This window comes from Archocentrus centrarchus, unplaced genomic scaffold, assembly GCF_007364275.1.
Source record: "Archocentrus centrarchus isolate MPI-CPG fArcCen1 unplaced genomic scaffold, fArcCen1 scaffold_38_ctg1, whole genome shotgun sequence".
Taxonomy (NCBI): Eukaryota; Metazoa; Chordata; class Actinopteri; order Cichliformes; family Cichlidae; genus Archocentrus; species Archocentrus centrarchus.
Window position 1 is genome coordinate 3,174,730 of NW_022060265.1, and position 25,642 is coordinate 3,200,371.

At 41.1% G+C, this 25,642-nt stretch overlaps 2 protein-coding genes across 2 annotated transcripts in view; both read left to right on the top strand.

Moving 5' to 3' along the window:
* Positions 1-9,205: 9,205 nt before the first annotated feature.
* pold4 (DNA polymerase delta 4, accessory subunit) lies at positions 9,206-14,640 on the top strand. The gene is made up of 5 exons (XM_030724629.1): positions 9,206-9,354; positions 10,977-11,095; positions 11,660-11,737; positions 12,932-13,043; positions 14,550-14,640. The coding sequence occupies exons 2-5, from the start codon at positions 10,987-10,989 to the stop codon at positions 14,572-14,574; spliced, it is 324 nt and encodes a 107-aa protein (XP_030580489.1). The 5' UTR covers positions 9,206-9,354; positions 10,977-10,986; the 3' UTR covers positions 14,575-14,640.
* A 992-nt stretch (positions 14,641-15,632) lies between these two features.
* Positions 15,633-25,642, top strand: part of LOC115776842 (sarcoplasmic/endoplasmic reticulum calcium ATPase 2) — a 41,572-nt gene continuing 31,562 nt past the window's right edge. The window contains exons 1-7 of the mRNA XM_030724630.1: positions 15,633-15,758; positions 15,882-16,088; positions 18,123-18,242; positions 19,605-19,622; positions 19,777-19,859; positions 20,132-20,236; positions 24,214-24,352. Coding sequence (XP_030580490.1) covers positions 18,125-18,242; positions 19,605-19,622; positions 19,777-19,859; positions 20,132-20,236; positions 24,214-24,352 — 463 coding nt within the window. The 5' untranslated portion in view covers positions 15,633-15,758; positions 15,882-16,088; positions 18,123-18,124. The remainder of the gene's footprint in view (positions 15,759-15,881; positions 16,089-18,122; positions 18,243-19,604; positions 19,623-19,776; positions 19,860-20,131; positions 20,237-24,213; positions 24,353-25,642) is intronic.

Consider the following 25,642-nt stretch of genomic DNA (forward strand, 5'->3'; position numbering starts at 1 on the left):
TAGATATTTAATTAAGTCAATATTACTTATTGTCACGTCATTCATACGGGAATGACACACTTCAGATCTGTCTCACTCCCATTATTTGTTGTATTTTGACAGGTACTAGATACTAAAGTTGAGAATTAACTACATCATAGTCAGTGTGCTGGTGCACTGATGAGAAAAGACACATAGATGCTCTTATGCTCTCCACAGTCTATCTGAAACACTGCAGACCCATTGGCTCACTGTAAAAAGTAATCCATCCATCCATCCATCCATCCATCCATCCATCCATCCATCCTCTTCCTGACTAGAAGCCTCACTTTCATCAAAATACAAGAGAAAGAGATGGACTTCATTGAAGCACTGATTTAAAAAAAAAACCAGACTGTTGGTTATAAATTGCTAATATTACCAGGTATATGTAAATTGCTAATACCAATATGTGACCCATTCGCCACTGGGACACAAACTTCAATACATGAGCAGTAAATTTAGGTCAGTAATATAATGAGTAATGCCACGAACTAACCACCTCCTATTACCAGTTTTAATTCACTTTTTCCAGAAATAAATACATTTATATGGGAATAATATGCATACTTGTGAGTAATTCCATTCAAAAAGTGAAACTTGTATATTATATTCATTCATTACACACAGACTGATATATTTCAAATGTTTGTTTCTTTTAATTTTGATGATTATAACTGACAACTAATGAAAACCTCAAATTCAGTATCTCAGAAAATTAGAATATTACTTAAGACCAATACAAAAAAAGGATTTTTAGAAATGTTGGCCAACTGAAAGTATTAACGTGAAAAGTATGAGCATGTACAGCACTCAGTACTTAGTTGGGGCTCCTTTTGCCTGGGTTACTGCAGCAATGCAGCGTGGCATGGAGTCGATCAGCCTGTGGCACTGCTCAGGTGTTATGAGAGCCCAGGTTGCTCTGATAGTGGCCTTCAGCTCTTCTGAATTGTTGGGTCTGGTGTATCACATCTTCCTCTTCACAATAGCCCATAGATTTTCTATGGGGTTAAAGGTCAGGTGAGTTTGCTGGCCAATGAAGAACAGGGATACCATTGTCCTTAAAGCAGGTACTGGTAGCTTTGGCACTGTGTGTGCAGGTGCCAAGTCCTGTTGGAAAATGAAATCTGCATCTCCATAAAGTTGGTCAGCAGCAGGAAGCATGAAGTGCTCTAAAACTTCCTGGTAGATGGCTGCGTTGACTTTTGACCTCAGAAAACACAGTGGACCAACAGCAGCAGATGACACTGCACCCCAAACCATCACTGACTGTGGAAACTTTACACTGGACCTCAGCCAGCGTGGATTCTGTGCCTCTCCTCTCTTCCTCCAGACTCTGGGACCTTGATTTCCAAAGGAAATGCAACATTGACTTTGATCAGAGAACATAACTTTGGAGCACTCAGCAGCAGTCCAGTCCTTTTTGTCTTCAGCCCAGGCGAGACGCTTCTGACGCCGTCTCTGTTCAAGAGCGGCTCGACACGATGACTGCAACAGCTGAAACCATGTCTGCATACGTCTGTGTGTGGTGGTTCTTGAAGCACTGACTCCAGCACAGTCCACTCTTTGTGAATCTCCTCCACATTTTTGAGTGGGTTTTGTTCCACAATCCTCTCCAGGGTGCAGTTATCCCTGTTGTTGGACACTTTTTTCTACCACATCTTTTCCTTCCCTTCTCCTCTCTATTAATGTGCTTGGACCAGGGTTATTATAGTTAACGAAAACGAACGAAATAACGAAAACTGAAATTGAAAAAACATTGTCGTTAACTGAAATAAATAAAAACTATAATTAAAAGGAAAAAACGATAACTAATTAAAACTGAATTGTGAGTTTACAAAACTAACTAAAACTAACTGAAATTATCGATAAACTGACTTTCATTTACTTGTTTTTTTGGGGTTTTTTTTAAAGCCTTGTGGATTGATATGAAATCATTTTTTCCGCTCTCCGAGTTTAAGCTGGGAGCGCCACAGGACAACTGTGTGAGTGCCTGCGCATGTGCGTGCGCTCACCGCGCTGGTCCGCAAAGTAATGGCTGCGGTCTGCCGAGTCCCGTATGGAGGTTCTTTGAGTACAAACACCTGCACACGACCACAAGGTAATTAACACACACAATCCAGCTACACAAGCATAAATGCGGACATGAGGTCGGCAACTTCTGTAGGTTGTGTACAGAGGCCGCAAAGACCCTGCAGGTTTAATTAGCAGCATCTAACCAAGCTAGCTCTAAAACAGAAGCAGCTTCAGGTGGTGAGAACATCAGGATGCAGATGGATTTGAGCTTTGACTTCTTCAAAGAGTTTGTTTTTGTCTAACACCACATGTAGCTGTTGTTAATCTGCTGCACTGATGCTGAAGTTTATTGTGGAGTTTATTGTAGAATTTATTGAGTTTGGGAGTTCATGTTTTTCTTTGTTTCTCCCTGATTATGCTCATGTGTGTCCTTAATATTACACAAATTTAGCATGTCTTGTGAACAGTTGGTTGTTGACTATATTTCTTTAAACTGTATCTTTTGTCAAGTTTTCATTACACAATAGTCACTTTTGCGCCTTGAATCTTGCACCTGATTAGGTATGAAAATACTAAAACTAATACTGAAACTAACTAAAACTAAGCATGAAACCAAAAATAAAAACTAATAAAAACGGGCAAAACCACTCTGAAAACTAATTAAAACTAACTGAATTAGAGAAAAAAAAGTAAAAACTAACTAAAACTAAACTATAATGTAAAATCCAAAACTATTATAACCCTGGCTTGGACACAGAGCTCTGTGAACAGCAACCTCTTTAACAATGACCTTTGGTGTCTCGCCGTCCTTGTGCGAGGTGTCAAAGGTCGTCTTTTGGACAACTGCCAAGTCAGCAGTCTTCCCCATGATTGTGTAGCCTACAGAACTAGACTGAGAGACCATTTAAAGGCCTTTGCAGGTGTTTGGAGTTAATTAGCTGATTAGAGTGTGGCACCAGGTGTTTTCAATATTGAACCTTTTCACAATATTCTAATTTTCTGAGATACTGAATTTGGGGTTTTCATTAGTTGTCAGTTATAATCATCAAAAATAAAAGAAATAAACATTTGAAATATATCAGTCTGTGTGTAATGAATGAATATAATATACAAGTTTGACTTTTTGAATGGAAATAAATCAACTTTTTCATGATATTCTAATTTTATGACCAGCACCTGTATATATGGATCTGCTTCGTTTGGCTTATCCGTGTAAGCCACAAAAGAGAGAGCATTTCTTTCTGCAGTTTCTCTTACACATCTGATATTAGATTATGTGTAAGTGATCTATCAGGATGGATGGATTACAGTCACAGAGAGAGAAATACCACAGAACAGATTTGTATTGATTTTGTGATTTACTACCACAGAGTGAGAGACAGCGAGAGGCCGCTATTGTCAGTTTTTCTCCTCACCATCATTAGCTTAATGCCCAGCACCACTAGTATCGTTTTTATTGAAAACATCACTTCCATCCTTGTGACTGAAGCATCATTGTAACCACTTTATGGCCGCTAATGGGGATTCAAATAAAGAATTAAGGACAGTAAAGGTCTTTTTGTTTTTTCTTGTTGATTTGTTTTGTTGTCAATCAGGCATTGGTGAGTTCAACTCTGTTTCAATGGAGCCTCATGGTTTCAGCTTGTGTGTGAATGTGTGCACATGAACACTTTAACTTGCTCAAAAACTCAACATGTTTATTAGACCCCATTCCTTCAAGACTGCTCAAAGAAGTTCTGCCATTAATTATTGGCTACGTGCCACAGGCCTTTAAAGTGGCAGTAATAACACAATTATTTACAAAGCCATCACTTGACCCAGCTGTCTTAGCTAATTATAGGCCAATCTCCAACCTTCCTTTTCTCTCAAAGATTCTTGAAAGAGTAGTTGTAAAACAGCTAACTGATCATCTGCAGAGGAACGGTTTATTTGAAGAGTTTCAGTCAGGTTTCAGAATTCATCACAGTACAGAAACAGCATTAGTGAAGGTTACAAATGATCTTCTTAGAGCCTCTGACAGTGTGAATGTCCAGCTAGACCTCAGTGCAGCGTTCAGTACTGTTGACCATATTGTATTAAAGGTACTATGCTGCAGTGGTTTGAATCATATCTATCTAATAGACTCCAGTTTGTTCATGTAGTGTGCATCTTCTTCACACACTACATTTAATCATGGGTCATACATTTACAGTGATCTGTAGATGATACTCAGCTTTAATCTATCCATGAAGCCAAAGGACACACAACAATTATTTAAACTGCAGGAATGTCTTGAAGCCATACAAGCCTGGAGAACCTCTAATTATGCTGTTTTTCATTCCAGCTTTGTCCAGCCATTGGTAGGATTTTTCAGTATCAGCCACTTATTCTATCTGTTGGTGGTACATGCTGAACAGAGGCCTGTCCTTCCATGATGGTTCCCATTTTTGCTCCTCTTCTGTCTTGGGTTTCTGCTGCCTTCCACATACCATACAATGGCCTGGCTTAAGGGGTTCAGGCAGAACAGCAATGGGGACAGAGCATCTCCTTTGTAAATCCCACATTTGATGGTGACTTGTGCAATTTGCTTGAAGTTGGCCTCTGGTATTGTTCTCCACATCCCCACTGAGTTTCTGATGGAAGCTCTTAGGGTCCTGTTGATATTGTACAGTTTTAGGCAATCCAGGATCAATGTGTGAGGCAATGTGTGAGTTATAGGATTTCTTGTAAGCAATCCAGGCAGCACACAGGTTGGTCAGTCTGGTCTTACAGTTTCGAATGACTGCTCTACATACCAGTAGCTGGTCTTTTGCTCATCTTATATCTCTACCCATTCCTTTCTGGGCCGCACTCATGGTAAATGGACTAGTTCTTATATAGCGCTTTTCTACTCAGTATGAGCACTCAAAGCGCTTATACAACCTGTTTGCATTCACCCATGCACTCCCATTCATACAAGCACTTCCATTTTTACGAAGCTAAGTGCTTTAATTATGTAACATTCACACGCATTCATACTCCGACAGAACGGTCGGAGAGCAACTTGGGGTTAAGTATCTTGCCCAAGGATACATTGGCATGTAGCCCGGAGTAGCCAGGATTCGAACCGCTGACCTTCCGATCAGTAGGTGACCTGCTCTACCTACTGAGCTACAGCCACCCCATGTATTGAGCCATGTGCCTGTTCATCTTAGCTTCCATGTTGTGCTGAGGCAGGTTATTGTCCGGTAGTTGAATAGGATTGGTCCCTTCTGGGGATCCTTAGGCCCCTGATCCTGGGTCTGTTGATCCAACGTTTTGCGTTAGCCTTTTTGAACTGTGAATTTGAGTTTTGTTTTCCTTTAAGAGATTCTTTTGTTACATTTTCTGTTTTTTGCTGTCTTATAGGTTATGTTCTTAGTTTTAGTTTATTTGTATCCTCAGGCCTCCTTAGTTTAGAGTTTTGTTCCTGGTTTCGTTATGTTTTGTTTCCCTCAGTGTACCTGCCTCCTGTGTCAAGTGCTTTTGCATTCTTGTCTCCATGGCTCCCTGTTTTACCTTGCTGGTCCCTCGTCTCATGTGCTTCTTGTCCAGTTTTGCTTCCTCTTGTCTTGGGGTCCAATTCTGCCTGCCACACAGTGTTGCATGACATAACCATAATGTACCCATAATGCAGACTCCAACCCATTTAGCGGCATGCTAAATAGGTTGGAGTCCACATTATGGTCCTGGTCCTGGGGTACCTGCCTGGTGGAATGGTGGAATGGGCAGCTGCCCACCGCATCAGCTGCATGTGGGTGTGGGTAATCAGAGTGGGTGGACTCTTCCTCGGTCCAGCCGCTCACTCAGTGGCTTCTCTGCTCACCAGCCCCCTCTTCTCCTTCGCAGTCAAGACCTAAGAAGAAGAGCCCCGAGCACGGTGGAGAGACTTTTCCCTGGAGACCTCAATTCATGGGATATTATAGCCCTTTGCAGCTGCAGCAGATTCCCATGTCCAGGGAATCGCTGCTGCAGTGGATTTCTACATCCACATCATCATTGCCACTTTAGAGGAGGAAGCACGGCTCTCAGCAACAAAATTTGACAGCCCCAGTCCACTGATTCTGTGAGTAAAACTGTTTTCATTCTCTGTTCTGCTCATCTGCGGGAACCGATAATCAAAGACAATACAAGCTTTGTTTTTGACTGAACAAATGTGGATAAATCTCCACATCATGGATCTAAACCTGAAAATTGGACCCAGAATGCAGGACTCTCAAGACAGGACTGAGCATAATATTGTTTATTGAGGGGATGGCAAGGAATGCTGAATACAAATAAACTGGGGCTGGACGAGTAGCAGAGATAAACATAACTGTGGAATAGGGTGACACACAGTGGGGTAACAGATGAGGACATGACAAAGAACTGACACAGACTAAGGGTTTAAATACAGACACAAGGTAACAAGAGGATCAGGAACAGGTGGAGATACAGCTGGAAACAAACAGGGAGTAAACTAAATACAAGGCTTAGACTTAACAAAGTAAAACAGAAAAAAACTAAATAGTAAGACAGACGCAGACATGACACAACACTGGGAATAAAACTGAAACAAAAACACACGAGGCAAGGGACTTAGACACGGGGACAGGACAGACACTGGAGCACAAAGACGCTGGGAAGACAAGGATACAGGGAAAAAGGGATTCAATATAAACAAAAACAACTAACTATTAACAGGACTTACACCCTATAGTAAACTAAGAATCAAAACTGTATGAAAACCAGGAAACAGAAGAATGTTAAATGAAAACAGAAACTAAAAGTACTAAACACGAAATACTGGGCAAAAGGCCCAGAACCATGACACCATGTCTAAGAACCATAAAGCCGCCATGTTAGTTTTTCAGCCAGCAAGAGAGCTTAAGGCTAGAGATTTTGTTGCTACACAGGGAAATTTTGGGACTGAATGTTATCCTCCCAGCCCTGACAGGAATGAAGTGTGCAGCACCTTTCGGGCAGCTCCTTAAGTGACTGCCTGAGAAGACTTTAACTGTTCATGATGTATCATCTGTTCAGGATGACTCATATACTTATTCACTGTATTCATTGTGTGTCTCTGTTGCGTCCCCAACAGAAGTGGTTTAAAGCTTTATTGCCCAGATAACATTAGGAAAGCAAGAATATGACTTCAAGGAGAGCCAAGGCCAACATAGCAAACAAAACAGCCCTAAACTAGGATAAGAAAACCCCATCAACTACCTAACTAAATAAAACAAAAACATACAAACCTAAACCTCAGCTCCCCGACAAACGACAAAAACAGGAGAAAAAGGTGGGACGTCAAAAGAAAATGGCAGCTCTCCCCTACCAGCTTCCACAGGGCACTAAAGCAGACAAAAATCAAAGAAAGATTAGCAAACACGACAATTATCTGCAAACAGCTACATCTCCAAACTGCATGGTGCACTAATTACCACCCCATGGCCGTCCCAGACTCCAGCCAATGACAGCCTGACAGCAGGAGTAAGGGCTGGGGAAGGGCAGATCCCACACAGCAGGTCCTGGAAGCAGCATAGCACTTATCAAAATGTCAACAAGGGAATTTAACACTCTCCATCTTTGAAAATAGAGACAGTACCAAATGTTGCTTGTTCAGAGAGTGTTGTCAATGAAGCTATTTCTGTTTCCACTGAAACTGTTTCATATCCTCGTGTAATGGACAGCTTTATTCCCTCCGAGGTGAGGAAGGACGTTATTCCTACTGTTGATGTGTTACGATATGAATGGTTAACCGAATTGTGTGAGGATATAAGGAATAGAATAGAATAGAATAGAATAGAATAGAATAGAATAGAATAGAATAGAATAGAATAGAATAGAATAGAATGCTGAAGACACGCACAATCCAAAGGGAACAAAAGGGGTGCCAGAACAAAATTGAACAAAGCGAAAAGGCAGTCAGCACACCAAATGGAGCTCCTGAATGAAAAAAGTTTAACACAAAAACCTCAGATGAAGTAATGGGCTACAGCTGCCCTTCTTCACACAGAATACAAGGAACCCATTGCTGTCCAGCCCCAGTTATCACCCAAGTCATCACCCTGTGTCGCTAAAGTCTTTGTCCATGCCAAACTCTTTGTCTACTCCAGTCTTCGTCCTTACCCATGTCCATGCCAGAGTCCTCGCGTCACAGCGTCATCTGTGTCTGAGGTGCTCGATCGCCCCCGGCCATGCAGCCGTCCTCTAGAGCTCTTCATTTCACGCCGCTGACCCCGCAGCTGGCCTCCAAATCTACCTTTGCCACTGGCCACACAGCTGCCTGAGATCTTTAATTTTTGGTGTTGGCCACCTGGTAAACCCCCACTTCTGAGCTTTGTCCTGTGGCCAGGAAGACAAACTGAGCTGTATTTTTTGGACTCTTGTGGGTTTTTTTGGTTCTGTTTTGAGTTTTCCTCTGTTCATTATCACGTCCTCATTGTTTGTTCCCTCTGTGCATGCCATGTGTTTAAGAATCAAGTGTCAAGTATCAAGTTTCTAAGTATGATAGTTTCAAGTGTATTCTTGTGTTCTTTAAGTTCCACATTGTGTCTCCTGAGTCCTGTGTTGGGGTCCAATCCTGACTGCCACACAGTGTTGCATGACATATGGTATTTTATATTGCAAGATGGTAACTGATACGTGGGACCTGGGTGCTGTGTTACAGTCTGTGTGGTTTTCAAGTGATTTTAGAATTGAATAGAATTATGGGGCTACTGTTATAGCAAAATGTTTGTGTGTGTGTGTGTGTAACTCAATCTGTGTGTAATAGTCCCATATATAATGCCTTTATGGTAAATGGACTAGTTCTTATATAGAGCTTTTCTACACTAGCTGAGGACTCTTTATAAAACACATTTGCATTTACCCATTCAAACAAGCACTTCCTTCTACAGCGAAGTGCTTACTGTTATTCACACACATTCGCACTCTGACAGTTGCATAGGAGAGCAACTTTGGGTTCAGTATCATGGAGCAGCCAGGAATTGAACCACCAACCCAATTAGTAGATGGCCTGCTCTACCTCCTGAGCCACAGCCACCACTTTATTTGTCATTATAACGAAAGTACAATGAGATTTAGCTGGTTTGTCTGGGTTATTATGTCAGAATTGATTCCTTGAAGATGTGATTTTGTGTATTTCTTATGGTACTTCTGGAGTACGCAAAGCAAACGACAGGTGGCAGCAAAGGAGGGGCACCGTCGCAGTGACGTGAGAGAAGAAGAAAGTGTTTTGGTCCACTGCACAGACTCGGGTCCGCTGGGCTGCAGACTGAAAGAAGAGACGTATTTTCAACGACCTGATCCAGTTGTTACAGCTTTTATCGTTTAAATTAGAAGGTAAGTTGAAAATGCGTTCATATGCGGCTCAAACTGACTCAGTATTTTACAGTGAAATGTCTTCCTGCGGCTGTGATGTAGACATACTGTGGCTGCTCGGTCTGCTTGAAGTCAGTGAAGTGGTGTAGAATTGAAGTATTGGAGTAACATTACTGGCATTTGGCAGTAAAGTCGTAATAACAAGTTAAAGCCCCATCCAGCCTGAACACACAATGTAGGGAGTGAGGATAGAGGCGATCAAACACTTTAGGTACAAGTACAAATTCTCCCTGATTATTATTATGTTTTATCTATTTGTTTGTGTCAAATTTAAGAAATTGTTAAAGAGAGCGGTTATTTATAATCGCCCACATATATTTTATGCGAACAAAATCAACATAAAACTCCCGCTCTTTAACTTGAATTTGATGCCATTAGGGTACAGCTACGTGGTGGGGAGATGGTGTGTATTTCCATGTCACATCTTATCTAAACACATGAACGTCAGTATGTCAGAACTGGTTCAGCCCGTTGGCGGTGGTTTTACTTTGAAAGCTTTGCCCGGGCATGTTATCCTATGAGATAAATAACAATGTTTTGAAGCAAACTGCGTGCTGTTGGATAAAAAACGGTCACTCACTATTACTGCTTAATTATTCCTGATTATTAAAACATCATTACAGATTGTTTTTTGGTTTAGATGAATGGGTTTGGCTTACTTTCACTCGCCTCAGAAAAATATTGACTGGTACCCTCGGCATGCAGCTGGAATAGGAAGGAAACTGAAATGCCATGTGTGCATTCAGCTATAGGTTGAGATTCCTGTCAACTGGTATTGTTTTCATTAGCCTGCTTTTTTTGGTATGTGTGTGTGCATGTGTGCACGCGTGCCTGTATCCGTGCAGACGTGAGGACAGGCATGTGATCTTTCCAAATCAAATGCACCTCAGTGAAACCTAAACAAGGATAAAGAGAGTAAACAAACCCAAACCAGGCAGAGTGGTGATTTTGATGGCACCCCCACTCACACCAGAGTCTAAACATCATAACACAGGATGGTGGCTGCAACCTACACCAAAGATGTAGTGGACACTTGTGCACCAAGGCAGAAGCATGCAAGAAGGTCTCCACCAGTGCCTGGCCCAACAGAGGCCAGAGTGCACAACCTGGTCCCACCCAGGCAGCATGGACACCCAGAAAGAGGAGCCCACAGCACCGTACGAGCTGAGGGACAGCGAACAGACCCAAAGCCCAGGAAGGACACCAGCCAGCACAACCAGCGGCACAGGACAACCAGATCCGCAGGATGTCCACCTGAGCCCCCCACCCCTCCCCCGACAGAGCAAAAGGAGCTCAAGCCACCCCGGAGAGCCAGGAGCTCTTTGTGAATAAATGTGAAAGATTTTACTCCACTCTGTGGGAAATTGTATACTCTGTGGGCTTCTGATTTTTATTCAAAATGTAATTTGACAAAAATATTGCTAAATGACTGAGACATTAGATTGACAGCCATGATCAAATCAGGGAGTGATAGGAAGCTCCGAGGAGATTTTCATATGTGAAATCCTTAACTTCCTTCCAAAATAAAATCCTTTGGAGCAGAAAAACACCAAATTCATTTCACAGGTGTGCTTATGTTGTAGGCCGGCTACCATGACAACCAAACGTGGACTGATAACGGACTCATTCAAAGTGGTGAAGAAATCAAGAAAGGGGGGAAAACGAGAGAAGAGCCCCACTCCTCCTCCTTCACCACAGAAAGGTGAAGAGCAGCACTCTTTGTGTTGTAGTTTAGTGTCTGTTTCCTGTGTAGGTGAAAACAGGCTCTAAAGGTGACATATTCTGCTCATTTACTTTACCATATTTCTGACATTGGACTTTATTAATGTAGTTTTTCATTATTCACAATTAAAAAATCGCCCCTCAGTTCATCCTCTGTCATTTCAGCTCTGCCTCTCATAAAGAAAAGCCACCCAGAGTTTTTCCCTGTCAGCATTTTGTTAGCTTGCCAGAGACTTCTGTAATATGGGTATCCTCTCTCTCTGACATCACACAGAGCCAAGAGTAAAAAAAACTGTCTGAAACAGGGTGTTTAGAGCAGTCTGAAAAGTTTTTGGCTCACAGAGACTGTCCTCATTGTTTGATTATCTATCTATGTATCTATTAGTGAAGACCTAGTGTAGGAAATCTGCACATTCATATGCATTTAACATGAAAGAAGGATATATTTCTCCTCATAAATGTTGTTTTGCTCATGTTGATGTGATTGTTGTCTACCTTTGATCATTTGTTGTGACGCAGCAGTGAATCTTTTTCCTCTGAGCAGAGGCTGACAGCATCCAAGAGGAGGAGCAGGAGAAGCTCCGACAGTTTGACCTGGACTGGAGATTTGGGCCCTGCACAGGTGACACGAACACACTGTAGAACGTGTGGCTTTGGCATTAAAGAAGAGATGAGCCAAAGTGGTTTCAGCTAAAATATTATGTACTTTGATAAGCTAATGGTTTAACAAATGGAGTCCAAATATGATGCAGTTGGTTCAGCAAGCTGATTTAACTGTACTGTGTAGTTTTTTTATAAGAAAAGAGGAGTAGATGGAGCAGCTTTACCCAGAAAAACACACACACACATAAAGAGGACTTTTAAATGATAAAGCTGAAACACAAGTAAACCTGAGATATTAATACTCAGACATGTAGCAGTTGGGGGTAATGTTTCATTGGGTGTTTTCTTGCTGGCACCTGTAACTGTTCGTGATGGAGACAGCTTGTGCTCAGTGCGTATCCGCTAGAATTTGCATGGCCTTAAGAAAATACTGTGTCAGTGCTAAAAGTGGCTTTCTGTGGTTTGCAGCTGTGAGTATCAGTGGCTTCAGCTTGATGCAGCGTTGCAGCTTTGTCACTGGCTGATATCGGTGTGCTAATGCTATTATTTTTGACTTAGGCATCTGAGCAGAGAATTTCTTTTATTAGGCTATAAAGAGCTGTAGCCACAAATGCATCATTCTGAGGGTGAACTTAAAAGAGCATTATTATGCTGTAAAATTATTTATAGCATAGTAATAAATGGATGATGTTTTACAGCTGCTAATGGGTGTGGCCTATATCAGTCGTTGCAGCATTCCCCACTGAATTGACAGACACTGTTTTCCCTATCAGCCGATAGCACTTGGTTTTTCAGAGGGTAGGGTGGGTCGTCTACCAATCCAAAGGTCGGTGCTTTGCACCCCGGCTTCTTGGCTCTGGATGTTAGAGTGTCTCAGGGCACGATGCGTGCCCCTGGTACATCCATTGGAGTGTGACTGTGTGGCTTTTAGACTTAAGTGCTTAAAGGTGTACATTTAAAGTGTTGCATGAATGTGTGTTTAGGTGAAAGGCTTCTAGTAAAAGCTTGTAGAGCATAAAGATGCTGTATAAGTACCAGTGTGATCCATTTGTTTCTAAAGTCTGCATTTTGCAGCTTCTACATTAGCATTTTGGCTGACACCATGTTGGGTTTATCTTGTCAGAGGTGACCACATTGAATGAATTCAGCCAGATATGGTCTGTGGAACAGATTGAAGTCACTGAATTGTTCATCCTGCCTTCTCTGTGTTCAGGTATCAGCAGGCTGCAGAGGTGGGAGAGAGCAAAGCTTCATGGTCTAAACCCACCTGAGGAGATCAGAGACCTGCTGCTGCAAACGCCCGCTGACTCTCACTACAACCTGAGGTAACACACACACACACACATTCCCAGAGCACCAAGTTTTTGTTGTATCCCCAGAGTATAGGAAAAGACAACAGCATCCACCAGGACACATCAGGTTGTGATGACACATAAACCTTTAGTAAGGTCTGACTTGAACGTGTATACGCAGCCAGGTTTTCCTATTATAGCCTGATTATGGAAACCATTTTTAATAAATCACTTTTCTGCAGAGATTTGTTACTTAAAGATACGTGAATGCCTTCCCGTCACAGCCAGTTAGAGAGAAATAGGTGTGTACACAGGTCTCTCTTGAATGTTAACACATCATTGATGACCTCCTGACCCCGTGGGACATTATGTAACACATGGATGTGTTCAGGTATTAGTGTAGTGAGTATAGTACAAATAATGTATTTATAAAACAGAGGTTGCATGTTTCTTTTTTTTTTGTCTGAGTAGATTTAGATGAGATAAATTGTTTCTCTTTAAAGATGTCACTCTTTTTTCCTTGATATATTATTATTAGATATACTTGCATATTTTCTATAATCAAGGATAAACCAGCTATCTCAATGTTTCTCCCATTTATGTTGTAGATAATACACAGTCTCTTTCTCATCTACACATTCCTTAAAAACATTGTTCTGTAAATCTGTATGACTGATGTGCCTCGGTTCATCGTCTAATCTGAGCACAATGACAGTTTTTGCCCTTCTTTTAATTAAAATGTCTTCTTCAGTTAGGAGCTCTCATTCTGAGAATGTCTTATATATTTTCAGGAGGTAAAATAGATTTTGTGGTGTGTTTTAAAAAGTCATTTCAGCCTAAAATCTCTTTAATTGTCTCTGGTCTGTAGTGCTGTTTATCCATCCAGACTGTTTGAAGATCAGCTGTAAAGCCTCCTTTTGAGGAGAATGAAGCTAAATGGCAGTTGTGTTGTGGTGGTCAGAGTGCCAAACAAAATACATGTGGAAAAAAATCAGCAGCGACATCTGCTGACACTTCCTTCTTTAGGCTCATACCTTTTGGCTTTTGTGATTTGGCAAAAATAAAATAGTTCCTAAATGAAGCTGCTCACATTTCTGGAAAGAGGGACTGCTGCTGTGGTTTTTAACACTTTGAAACCACAAGTTTCATAAGATTCAAGAAAAGACACTATGAATCTACTCCAAACATCTACATGGATAAACTGCACGAAAAAGATGTACTCTTGATTCCATCATAAAGATTGAGTGCGGTCTCAGATTCCTTCATTGTTTACTGTTCCTGTTCATAACATCCATATCATGCAGTACCCCACACCTCCACACTGTAATTTAGGCATGCCAGTTTAAGGAAAAAGTACAGGCTGCAACATCTTTGGTTCTTCTCTTAGAAATTTTCAGCCGCTCCTCTGTGCAGATTGCTGAGATATGTCAAGTGTGTCACACTGAACGTCAAACATTCACAAAGCTGTCTTGGGGAAATGTGTAATTGTGTAATGTATTTCTAAGTGGTTGAGTAATGATTGTGTTCTCTGTCTTTCAGCTTGTGGAATGAATATCCTCTCTGAGGAGGACATCGACAAACTCCAGTGAAAATCAAGTTTATTTATACATCAATACTTTGTTTGAAAAAAGAAAAACAAAAAAGGAAACAAACAAACCTCTACAACAGCAACAATGTTCCAGGACAAAAACACCCAGTTGTGTGTGTATGTGTGTGCGTTTTGTTAGCTTTTAATATAATTTTTAATAAACACATTCTACGTAAACACTGGCTTCATATTGTCTTACAATGCACAGTTTAATGAAGGGAACAGCTCTCAGACATGAAGGACAAACACTTGTATGATGCATTGCCTCTGCTGTGGGATCTGCTCTCCTCTGCTTTGCTGTTTTGCACCCAGACATGTATTTGCTTCAGTCTTTCTGTAACTGCTGAGTTTTTAATGCAGCAATGAAACAAGATCAGAGTATAGTTACTGGAACATTCCCATGTTTATTTGCATTATGGACAAAGCTGATGGTGGAGGATGCATTCAGTTGAATACAGTTTGCAGTTTGAGTCTTTTTAAACCACAGCATGAATGCCTGTTGCTGCAGTTTTCCCGCAGGACGGAATGACAGGAGTGAAAACAATCCACAGCGTTGTCCCGACCTCAATGCGGTTTGATTGGTTTTCTGTTTACGCAACCATTCAGCGTTCGATGCTGATTGGCTGTTACGCCGACCGACAGCAGACGCACCGCTCTCTGATTGACGCAGGGCTCCGGGTTACTGTCAGAGGCGGGGCGTTTGACTTGTAAATCTTTCGGTGGGCGGGATGATGCGTACCGATTCGTTAAAATGGTTCATCGGCCTGGTTCCTGGGCCTATCATTGGATCATGCTTATCCGCGTTGGATTTCTGCATTGCCAAGCGGCGTTCACCGTTACAGTACAGTAGCGTCAAAGCTCCGCAAAATTGGGAAACCCAGAAGTTAGAAAACTTTAATTTTTATTTACAAACTAACTTAAAATGTTTTGATCTTCGTTGTGCATTCTTTGGGAAGCGTTCAAAATGTAATTTAAACAGTAACGGTGTGTGTGAGATGCGGAATGTGTCATTCCTCAGGGATAAGTCTTTACTTTGAAAGGTTTCACCGGATGGTGCATTAGTGAGTGGCAGCGTGGTGAGAGCGGCTGCTGCAGCCTGTCCGGCTATTAGAGCCACACATAGTCCTGCACGCAGGAGAATTTGTAATACTACTGTATAGGTAAATAATCTTAAATCATATTTAGATCAATATTATTTGCCTTAAATAAGCCTTGGTTTCTGATTTATATATATATATATATATAAACGTCTAATCGCTGGGAGTGACTGGATGCTGTTTCAGTGGAAATCTGCTGATCATTTTCCACTCCTGAGCGGCTGTCACGGACCTCTGCAGACTGTAGTGATAAAGAAGAAAGAACAGATTGTCAAAGTCACCGTGTGCCGCCTTCTTTTGGTTGCTGTGAGGAGGTGACTCCAGAAGGCATGGTGCTGTGATATACCCGGTCCCTCTGACAGCGTAGGGCCAGCGGACACACGAACGGCTCTGGTAAGCAAACTGTTCATCTCCGCGGGATTACGCTAGCTACCCGGCGTGCTAGCCGCAGCTTCCCTGGCTGGCTGGTCTGCGGCTCGACACATTTGAGTGTGTAGTGATTTTTCGCTTGTCATTTTATACAGTATTTCCGTTATAAGCAGTTCATTGTGTTGCTATTGTAAAATCGCGGTCCATTAGTCCTAGCTTTTAGGCGAGGCTATTTGAAAAAAAAAAACGGCAAAAAATATAGAACGCTAATGGTTCAAATGTTATGTTTTAACATTTGGTCATAAGTGTTTTATTAATATTGTTTGTTATAAATGTTCAGCTCCTGTGTGAATTGTTATTTTCAGACGCAGGAATAAGGACAGTAGGTGATTACAGGACAGCAGTACACAATTATCTAACAGGCCTGTTTCATACAGCCCGGCCTGCTGTGAGCGCCTACACGAAGAATAAACTGAGATTAAGTCCGAGACAAACTGCGCATACGTGATCTGCCGTGTTGCACTTATCACAGGCTGCCACTGTCACAGTGAGCCTGGGTGGATAGGGATGATGGGAATAACAGGCAGATAGTCGCATCCAGTCCATTAAAAAGATTGAAAACATTGGTGCATGTGGGCTGGCTCTGTGTAAAAGGCCTCAAGTCTCGATCTCATTCGGCAGTGGGCAGAAGAGCTGTCAGATTTGTTAATGGTGTTTGGAGAAATGTGGTTAAGCCCTAATCCATAAAGATTTTCAGAGAAGATTAGAATAAAACTACAGAAATATAACAGCACAATAATATCCAGTATATTTCTCTCAGTGCCAGCTTGCATCCCATGACCGTAATTCCGTCCCACGGGCCCCTCTGTCTCTGCGGGTTCCTGTTGCTTGGCTGTACGGTACATCTGATTCCCCAGCCATCCAATGCTGGAACAGTTTGTCATTTTATTGCAGTGCCAAGAATCACTTTGAAGCAGCAGACCTCCTTTCAAATGTGGAAAATACGCTAATACTTCTGCTCACTGACATGACGTGTAGGACTACGATACAGTATAACATGGAACCTCAGAATTTTTTACGTTTGTTATTTTAGAACCTAAATCTTGAAGCCAGTGAATGGTAGTTTACAGTAACTTCATTTAATTTTTTAAACATTCTGAGCCTACAGTGAAAAGTATTTGACCCTTCCTCATTTATTTGTATGAATATTTGTCGGGGTTACATGTTTCAGATCATCAAACTAATTTTAATATTAGACAAAGACCAAAGTAAATACAAAATGCATTTTTAAATGACAATTTCTAAAGGGTAGCCATCGGAGTATGAATGTGTGTGAATGTTAGATAGAAAGGACTTAAGCTTAGAAAGAAGTGCTGATATGAATGTGTGTGAATGGGCGAATGAGGCATATTGTGTAAAGCTTTGAGTGTTCAACATAGAGTAGAAAAGCGCTATATAAGAAGAACCAGTCCATTTTCATCTATCAGTCAGGAAGGGATAATAAAAGCCATTTGTAAGGCTTTGGGACTCTAGTGAACCACCGTGAGAGTCATTATCCAAGGAACCTTCCAAACCACAGCTGAGCAAAAGGAACACAAAGGCTCGTCTCTCATTTGCCAAAAAACATCTCGATGATCCCCCAGACCTCTGGGAAAATGTTCTGACAAAAGTTGAACTTTTGAAAGGTTTGAGTCCCGTTACATCTAACTAACTATTAGATTAAAAAAACAAAGTCAGACCTGGTGGTGGTAGTGTGATGGTCTGGGATGCTTTGCTGCTTCAGGACCTGGACAGCTTGCTGTAACTGGTTGAACCATGAATTCTGCTCTCTACCAGAAAATCCTGAAGGAGAATTTCCAGCCAGCAGTCCATCCCCTGAAGCTCAAGGACACTCAGGTTATGCAGCAAGACAGTGATCCAAACCAAACCAGCATGTCAAGGACTTAAATCCAGTTGAGAAGGGGCCAAATACTTTTTCACAACATAAGTATAAGTAGACTGACGGTGGTAATAATAAGCTTATTGCTGACATGAACTGTTCTTCTCCTCTTGCCGTAGTGATGGATAATGCACATACTAAGACGGTGGAGGAGGTTTTGGGGTTCTTTGGTGTAAATGAATCTACAGGTCTGAGCTGTGAGCAGCTGAAGAAGAACAGAGAGAGATGGGGACCCAACGGTAAATATGGAAATCATTGTTGGGGTGTTTTTATTCACTTTTTATTAATTTGCTGGTATCATGTAGACTTAATAAAAATGTAGACTAGAGCCATATTGTGTTTGTTATGTGTCAGACTATTAAAAGGTGCATAGGAGCGGGCATCAGAATGTGGAAGACCCCATGTTGCCCCACCATCACCGTTCCACCCATCCCAGTTCTGAATGAATAAACATGCTCATTTATTCTCAGTATTGCTGCAATTACTTACTATCAGCACATTAGACATGCGCCCCTCCCATCTCCCGTCAAATGATGATAACCCGTCTGTTTGTTTTCATGCTAACATCATGGCATTTGGTTTGGTTCGAATTTCCTAAAAATCACACCTTCGCTCTGATAAACAGTTTGATTACATTCTCAAATCATACGAGTTTATTTGCTTAGTGTCCGCGTCCCAACAATGTTACATCCACTTCAAAGAAAGTTTCAGTAATGCTGACTGACAGCAGCTAACATCAAAATCAGCAGCGCTTACTAACAGAAAAGTTCAGGATATCCTCAACAGTCCACCTCATCCATCAGGAGTCTGATACTTCACAAACGTTTACAGCCTCCTCCACAGTAAATACACATGCACACCTACAGTAGCATATCCATAGTTGACCTCATAGTCATTTAAATGCTCCATTGTTGTCACCATGTGCACTGACCAGATTAACATTTATGATAACAGTTCAATATCATAAATGTCAACCAGTGTTGCTGAAACAGGAGCTTTAATTCAATTTTATTTTATTTATACAGCAAACAGACTCCTCAAGGGTTCAGGGTCACCTGATCCAGGTCTAACTATAAGCTTAATCAAAAAGGAAAGTTTTACTGACCTCTCATAAATATTCATAAAGACCAGGGTGTCAGAGTTTCAGATGTGTTGTTAATTTTGTTGTGGTACTGTTTACGTGTTCAGCTGTTAGTGAGGGAAGGTTGTATTCCTGCCTGTCTGCAACAGTGCTGTGAAGTTCAGCTGGAGGAGGGAAAGACAGCCCTACTCAGTGCATATACTACCTATGGTATCTATGGTACTAAAAAGAAAGCATTGTTGTGTTGTCAGAATTTTCTATCAAAGGTACTGCAAGTATTGGTTGTGTTGACATCCCTAGTTGTGCAGTACTCATGCTGTTCACATCAAAATAAAGTTCATACTGCAGGAAGCAGTCACACTGTCACACAGGCTGTGCCATATTAGATCTCCTGTGATAATACCAGTATATATTTTTATGTGACATAAAAGTGGTAGTGTACAACAAATGATGCGTTCGGATTTTTTTCTCCTTTGCAAACAATCAACGTTTAAATCTCTCTTTACTTGTTTACTTCCAGAATTACCAGCTGAAGAAGGTCAGTAATTTGCCTCTATTTTTCTCTAAGCAGTGATTTTTCATCCTGCTCAGATTCTTACTGCTTGCTTTTCTTATGACAGCAGCTTTTCCACTCTGTCCTGTAAAACTCAGTGTATTTGTTTCCTCCTTCTCCTGTGGTATCATCCAATCAGGGAAGTCACTCTGGGAGCTGGTGTTGGAACAGTTTGAGGATCTGTTGGTTCGAATCCTGCTGCTGGCTGCATGTATCTCATTTGTAAGGAAACATAATTATATTATTATATATATATAATTACTTTTACAGCTAAAGTGTTTATGAATTATTTGTGTGAACAGTACACCATATATTAGATTAACCATGCTTATATACACAAGTGATGTGAAGGCTCGTTGGGTTTTGGAGTCACATTTTGAAATGTTACACTGAAATGTTACAAATATTACACCTGTAGTATAAACACAAAGTACAAATGAACTGAGTACCACATAGGCCTTTACCCTTCTCTCTGGCTCTTCTGTGTCTCATAGACCTTGGCATGGTTCGAAGAAGGTGAGGGGACAATCACAGCCTTTGTTGAACCCTTCGTCATACTCCTCATCCTCATAGCAAATGCTATTGTGGGCGTATGGCAGGTAAGCTCCCTGTATGTGTGTATGCACAGGTTTTGTGAAGTGGCTCATCAGTATAGTGTCATACTGACAACTGATCTGAACTTGCCTTCTTTTTGGATAAAAGGGTGATCTTGGAAGTAATGTGTACACAAAATGTTGTACTGTATGTATGTAATATTCTTGCATGGAAAAATAGACTACACCAGTGGCATGAAAAGCTAGCATGGACACTTTTATTAGAAATCATTTCAGCATTCAGCCAGATTTCTGAAGACTGCCTGATACACCATTGTACACGATCACTTAATGTCACTTAAAATTATGAGTGAAAACAATCTGCATTTCTGCTTTAGCCATGGTAGAAATAAAGAAGCAGAAATGTAGATTGTTTTTGCCCAAGCCTAAGTGTAGCCTGCTGAGTAAATTACAGATGTTCTTAGGACCTTATAGAAATTGGATGATGTGATTATGTTTTTTTTTTTGGACCTTCTGACTGTCAGACTCTCCCTTGGTACAGCTGAAAGCCCAGCAGAACAGTACCTCAGCCAGGCGCAGTGTGTGTGTGTTTGTTCCCCAGGGTCTGTATACATGAAAGGCCCCTCTTCTATGGAACTAGCTGGATTCAGGAGAAAGATACTCTCTATTTTTAAGATGAGGCTTGAAACTTTCCGTTTTGATAAAGCTCATAGTTAGGGCTGGATCAGGTGACACTGATCAGGGTTTCAGACTACAAGATATTTATTTCATAGTTAATTGAACCGAATTTGGCTTTTTGGCATCAAGTAATTTTAAGACAGCATGACAATTATTGTTAATATCAAAGCTGTAATTTTTTTCATACAGTGCTGCAGTACCTGCTTGTACATGTTAGATCGCCTGACTTTTAGTCCAGTCTGCCATATTTTAAACATTTTCCATGTGTTACATATGGATGTGCATTTGTAACAGTGACATCTGAACTCTGTTTTAGGAATTTATCAGCAATTTAATAGGTCATTGATTAATAACAGTATAAAAAGTTCTGGATTCCCTTCACTGATGTCTGGGATTTACTTTTAAGAGACACTAGTCACATGTGGGTAAACTGTAGTCCATTTGGTGCTGTGCTTGTTAAACTGAAAGGAGATCAACAGGAAACAACAGGCCAAATAGGATTTTATTTCCTGGATTCAGCCTCTGTGTGTGTGTCATTTTCTGTGATATTTATGTTATGCCTTTTAATGCAATGTATGTGGGCATTTAAAGGCCCACATACAAAGATCCATACAGATCTATACAGAAGGTGTTGGTCTGAGAACGTGGCTTTTCTGTATCCTTCAAATTGGGAAGGAATCATGCTAAAAAAAAACTTTGTAGAACTAAGTTTTCACAACCATCTACTGGTGCTTTTCCTTAAGAAAAACTCATGAAGCAGCTTGGGCTTAATACAATGACCTAACGTGAGCTTAGCAATGCCCATAGCATGGGGTTTATAGCAAGATTGTTGCTATAAACCCCATGTAACTACAGGACCTTGACTTTGCTAAATAATATATTATATTCTAACATTGTCATTTTATTAAAATTACAAGACACAAGAGAGTTGTGAGTGTTTCTACCTGGAACTCCCATAGGTGGTCATTCTGACAACAACACATTATTTACATACATTTATAATAAATGGATCTGTAATGTTACCAGTCAACTAAAGATGGTCGTGGCCATGGTCATAGCTGTCATCGTGACCATGCAGCATAATTTGGTGAAATTGGATGTTTTTGATCCCTGATAGCTGCCACTTGCTTTTGATGGGCAAAGTGTTGTTCCTCATATTCTTAAAAACTTGATAAAAGGTGACTGGACTTTATTTAAACTCTAGTGGGGGTTGTCCCCTTTGGAGGTGGTTGTTTGACCCATTGTCAGTGTAGGTTCTCAGTCATCCAGGTCATGGTATTCTCAATAACTCCCAAAACAGGAACAGTTTTACAGGCTGAAGCCAATGATATTTTTCCCTCCTCATCTTTTCTGACTGTTTTTCACTAGTTCTGCATTTGGCTAGGGTCAAAGTCACTGCTGGTAGCATGAGGTCATACCTGGACCCTACAGAGGTTTCACAGGTAGTCCAGCTCCTCCAGGATGGCACATTAATACGTGCCATTGTCAGAAGATTTGCTGTGTCTCCCAGCACAGTCTCCAGAGCATGGAGGAGATTCCAGGAGACAGGCAGTTACTCTAGGTGAGCTGGACAGGGCCATAGAAGGTCCTTAAACCACCAGCAAGAGTGGTATCTTCTCCTTTGTGCAAGGAGGAACAGGATGAGCACTGCCAGAGATACAAAATAACCTCCAACCAGGCCAGAGGTGTGAATGTCTCTGACCATCTCTGATCAGAAACAGACTTCATGAGGGTGGCCTGAGGACCCAACATCCTTTGTCAGTCAGGTATCGGGATGAAATTCTTGTACCCATTGTCAGACCCTATGCCGGTGCAGTGGGTCCTGAGTTCTTCCTGGTGCCCGAAAGTGCCCAGCCTTAGGTGTTGAGAGTACGCAGGCAGATATCATTGACTGGCCCCCATATTCACCTAACCTAAATCCAATTGAACACCTCTGGGACATTATGTTTCAGTCCCTCCGATGGTACTAGATCTAGGAGCTCAGGGATGCCCGGGTTCAGATCTGGGAGAAGAGCCCCGAGGACATCATCTGTCATCTCATTAGGAGCCCTGATGTTGTCAGGCATGCATACAAGCCCATGGGGGCCATAAAAACTACTAAGTATAATTCTGAGTTGCTGCAATGAAATTTCAGCAAAATGGACTAGCTTGCTGCATCATTTTTAGCTCTGCTGTTTCAAAGAAAAAGTCAAGCTATTGTCATAGCCATGGCGTCAGCAGCATTGTTGGTGTCTGTTCCACAAAAACTTGTACATTCGCCATAACTCAAGGATGATGTGACCTAGAATGTTCACATTCAAACCATAGATGCAACTGCTAAAAATCTCAGATGAGTTAGAATTTCAGCGACCTTGACCTCAAGCTTAAGGGCAGAGGTCAAGTTTTCTGAAAATTTGGTGAACACGATAACTTGACAACAAAGTGACCTAGGATGTACAAATGCACACCATAGATGCGTACTGTTTAAGCTAAACCCATCAAACTTCACACACTTGTTCACTGACTTTATTACAACAGCAATTTGGCCCCCTTCTCCCTTGTTACAGATCCAAAACAACCCAACATTGGCACCCAGTTAAGGGAGCTCTTGTTTCACTTTGTTGGAGTTATGGTAAAAATTCCATTCTGTTTATTATGAATTATCATACCTTCTGTTTGTATATTTTCTATAAGTTGTTTTATGTACATATGATACTGTTGTTTTTATGTTTGAAATGGAAACACGTGGTGACATTTTTTACAAAGGAAGTTGTAGGTACCTGCAGTCTGTTTTCAGCCTGCAGAGAATACACACATAGGATACGTGTCTCATATACGCCATGTTACATGCACATTCTACAGGATACCTACTACCATATATGGTAAGGAAAAACCCAAGAATGTTGTTTATTACATGCTGTAAACTGCGTTTGGTGTAACCCACATGATCTTATTGTGAAAGTCCGAATAAAAGCGCTGCGCAGGAAGCCGTCCTTTGGGACATAACTTCCGCTCAGCCGCGAGCTGAGTTCAAGGAACGGATCTCTCCTCCTTGCGCAAGTTCAAAAGAGTTGTGTGTTTGTTCTGAGTTATTAAAATGATCTGAACCTATCACACTTTGATTTTTGGGGTATCGTTGAATTCAGCTCTTTGTGGGTTGTTAATTTTTCATTTCTATAAAAATGATGTGGCATCCTTTCATTCCTAACACATTACCCAGTGCATATCAGTATAGCTATCCAATTAGTTGTTTTTTTTTCCCCATTGAGATCTAACGAGTTTTCAAAGTAAACCTTTAATTTTTTTGACCAGTGTATTTTGAAACACGTCCCAGTCAAATACTGACTTATTACTATATCCTTCAGGAGCGTAATGCAGAGAATGCCATTGAAGCTCTTAAGGAATATGAGCCAGAAATGGGCAAGGTGTACCGACAGGACAAGAAGAGCATCCAAAGAGTCAGAGCCCGAGACATCGTTCCTGGAGACATTGTGGAAGTTGCAGGTAAAGGAACAAATTACGTTCAAAGATGCATCATTCTCAGTCAAGGTTCTGTCATGTTCTGCTGGGTAGGTTGTAAATTGCAGGAGACAGACATGGAACTCAAGGCAAGCTTTTAAGGCTGACAGCCCAGAAAATAAACTAAGTCCAAAGATAAAGAAACACATCTAGTGGCAGAGAATCCAAATACCAGAAAACACAAACTGTGAAAGCACAGGAAACACAGAGCGAGGAGACACACAGCGAGAGAAGACATAACAAAAGGCAAAGAAAGACTGAGACATTCACAAGAAATAACGAGGGAAATGGAAACAGGTGGGGAACACAGCTGAAGACACTTAACATAATGAGAAGAGGGAACAACAGCTACCAAAACAAAACAGGAAGTAAGACAGAACTAAATGAGAATGAGATAACTTGAGAGAGGGTAACATATAAACACAAGAAACAACACAGACACAAGACAGAAGAAACAGAAAGAAACCACACACTAACCACACTAACTGACTAAATAACCTTCAGCCATCAGTAACTAAAACTAACAAGAACTGAAGACTCAGCATAAAGAGGAATACAGTAAACTTAATGAGGAAACCACATAGAGCATCCAAACTGAGTGCATGCTAATGTGTGCTGATGTGGAGACCACATTTAAGTCATACAAGTGTTAGAGAACACTGAATACTGGATGGCACCTGTTCATGATGCAAAAAAGTTTTCAGTGCTTTTGTGTTTTTTGATCTGGATGCCCAAAATTTAATTTTGCTGCAACTAAATTAAAAAAAATGTGATTTTTAAGACTGGAACATGGATTAAAGTGTCATGGAAGATAGAATAAAAACTGACCTTCTTTGCTTTGACCTTATTTCCTGTTAGCACACTTGTTTTATGATGTTTGACTATGGGCAAACAGCTTCAGGTGTAACAGTGGTGGCACTGTATCCAAGATGTCTTGCTTCCCTGCTATTAAACATTTAAATAAAAGCTGCACATTGGCACATAAACTTGAAAAGCTTTGCAGGCTTTCTCAATGAGGTGCTCTGTTATTGTGCACACATCCTCAATTTTGGGCTCATATAGCTGCTTTTCTTTTCAAGCAACATAGTTAAGTACTGAGTTTTACTCAGTTAAGTGTAATTAAAATTAATTATGAATATGTTTCACTTGTCTTTATGGGCATTTTGTAATGCAGTAGACACCGGTGTCAGCTGTGTTATGCTTTAACTAACTGGATATACAGGGGTTGGACAATGAAACTGAAACACCTGTCATTTTAGTGTGGGAGGTTTCATG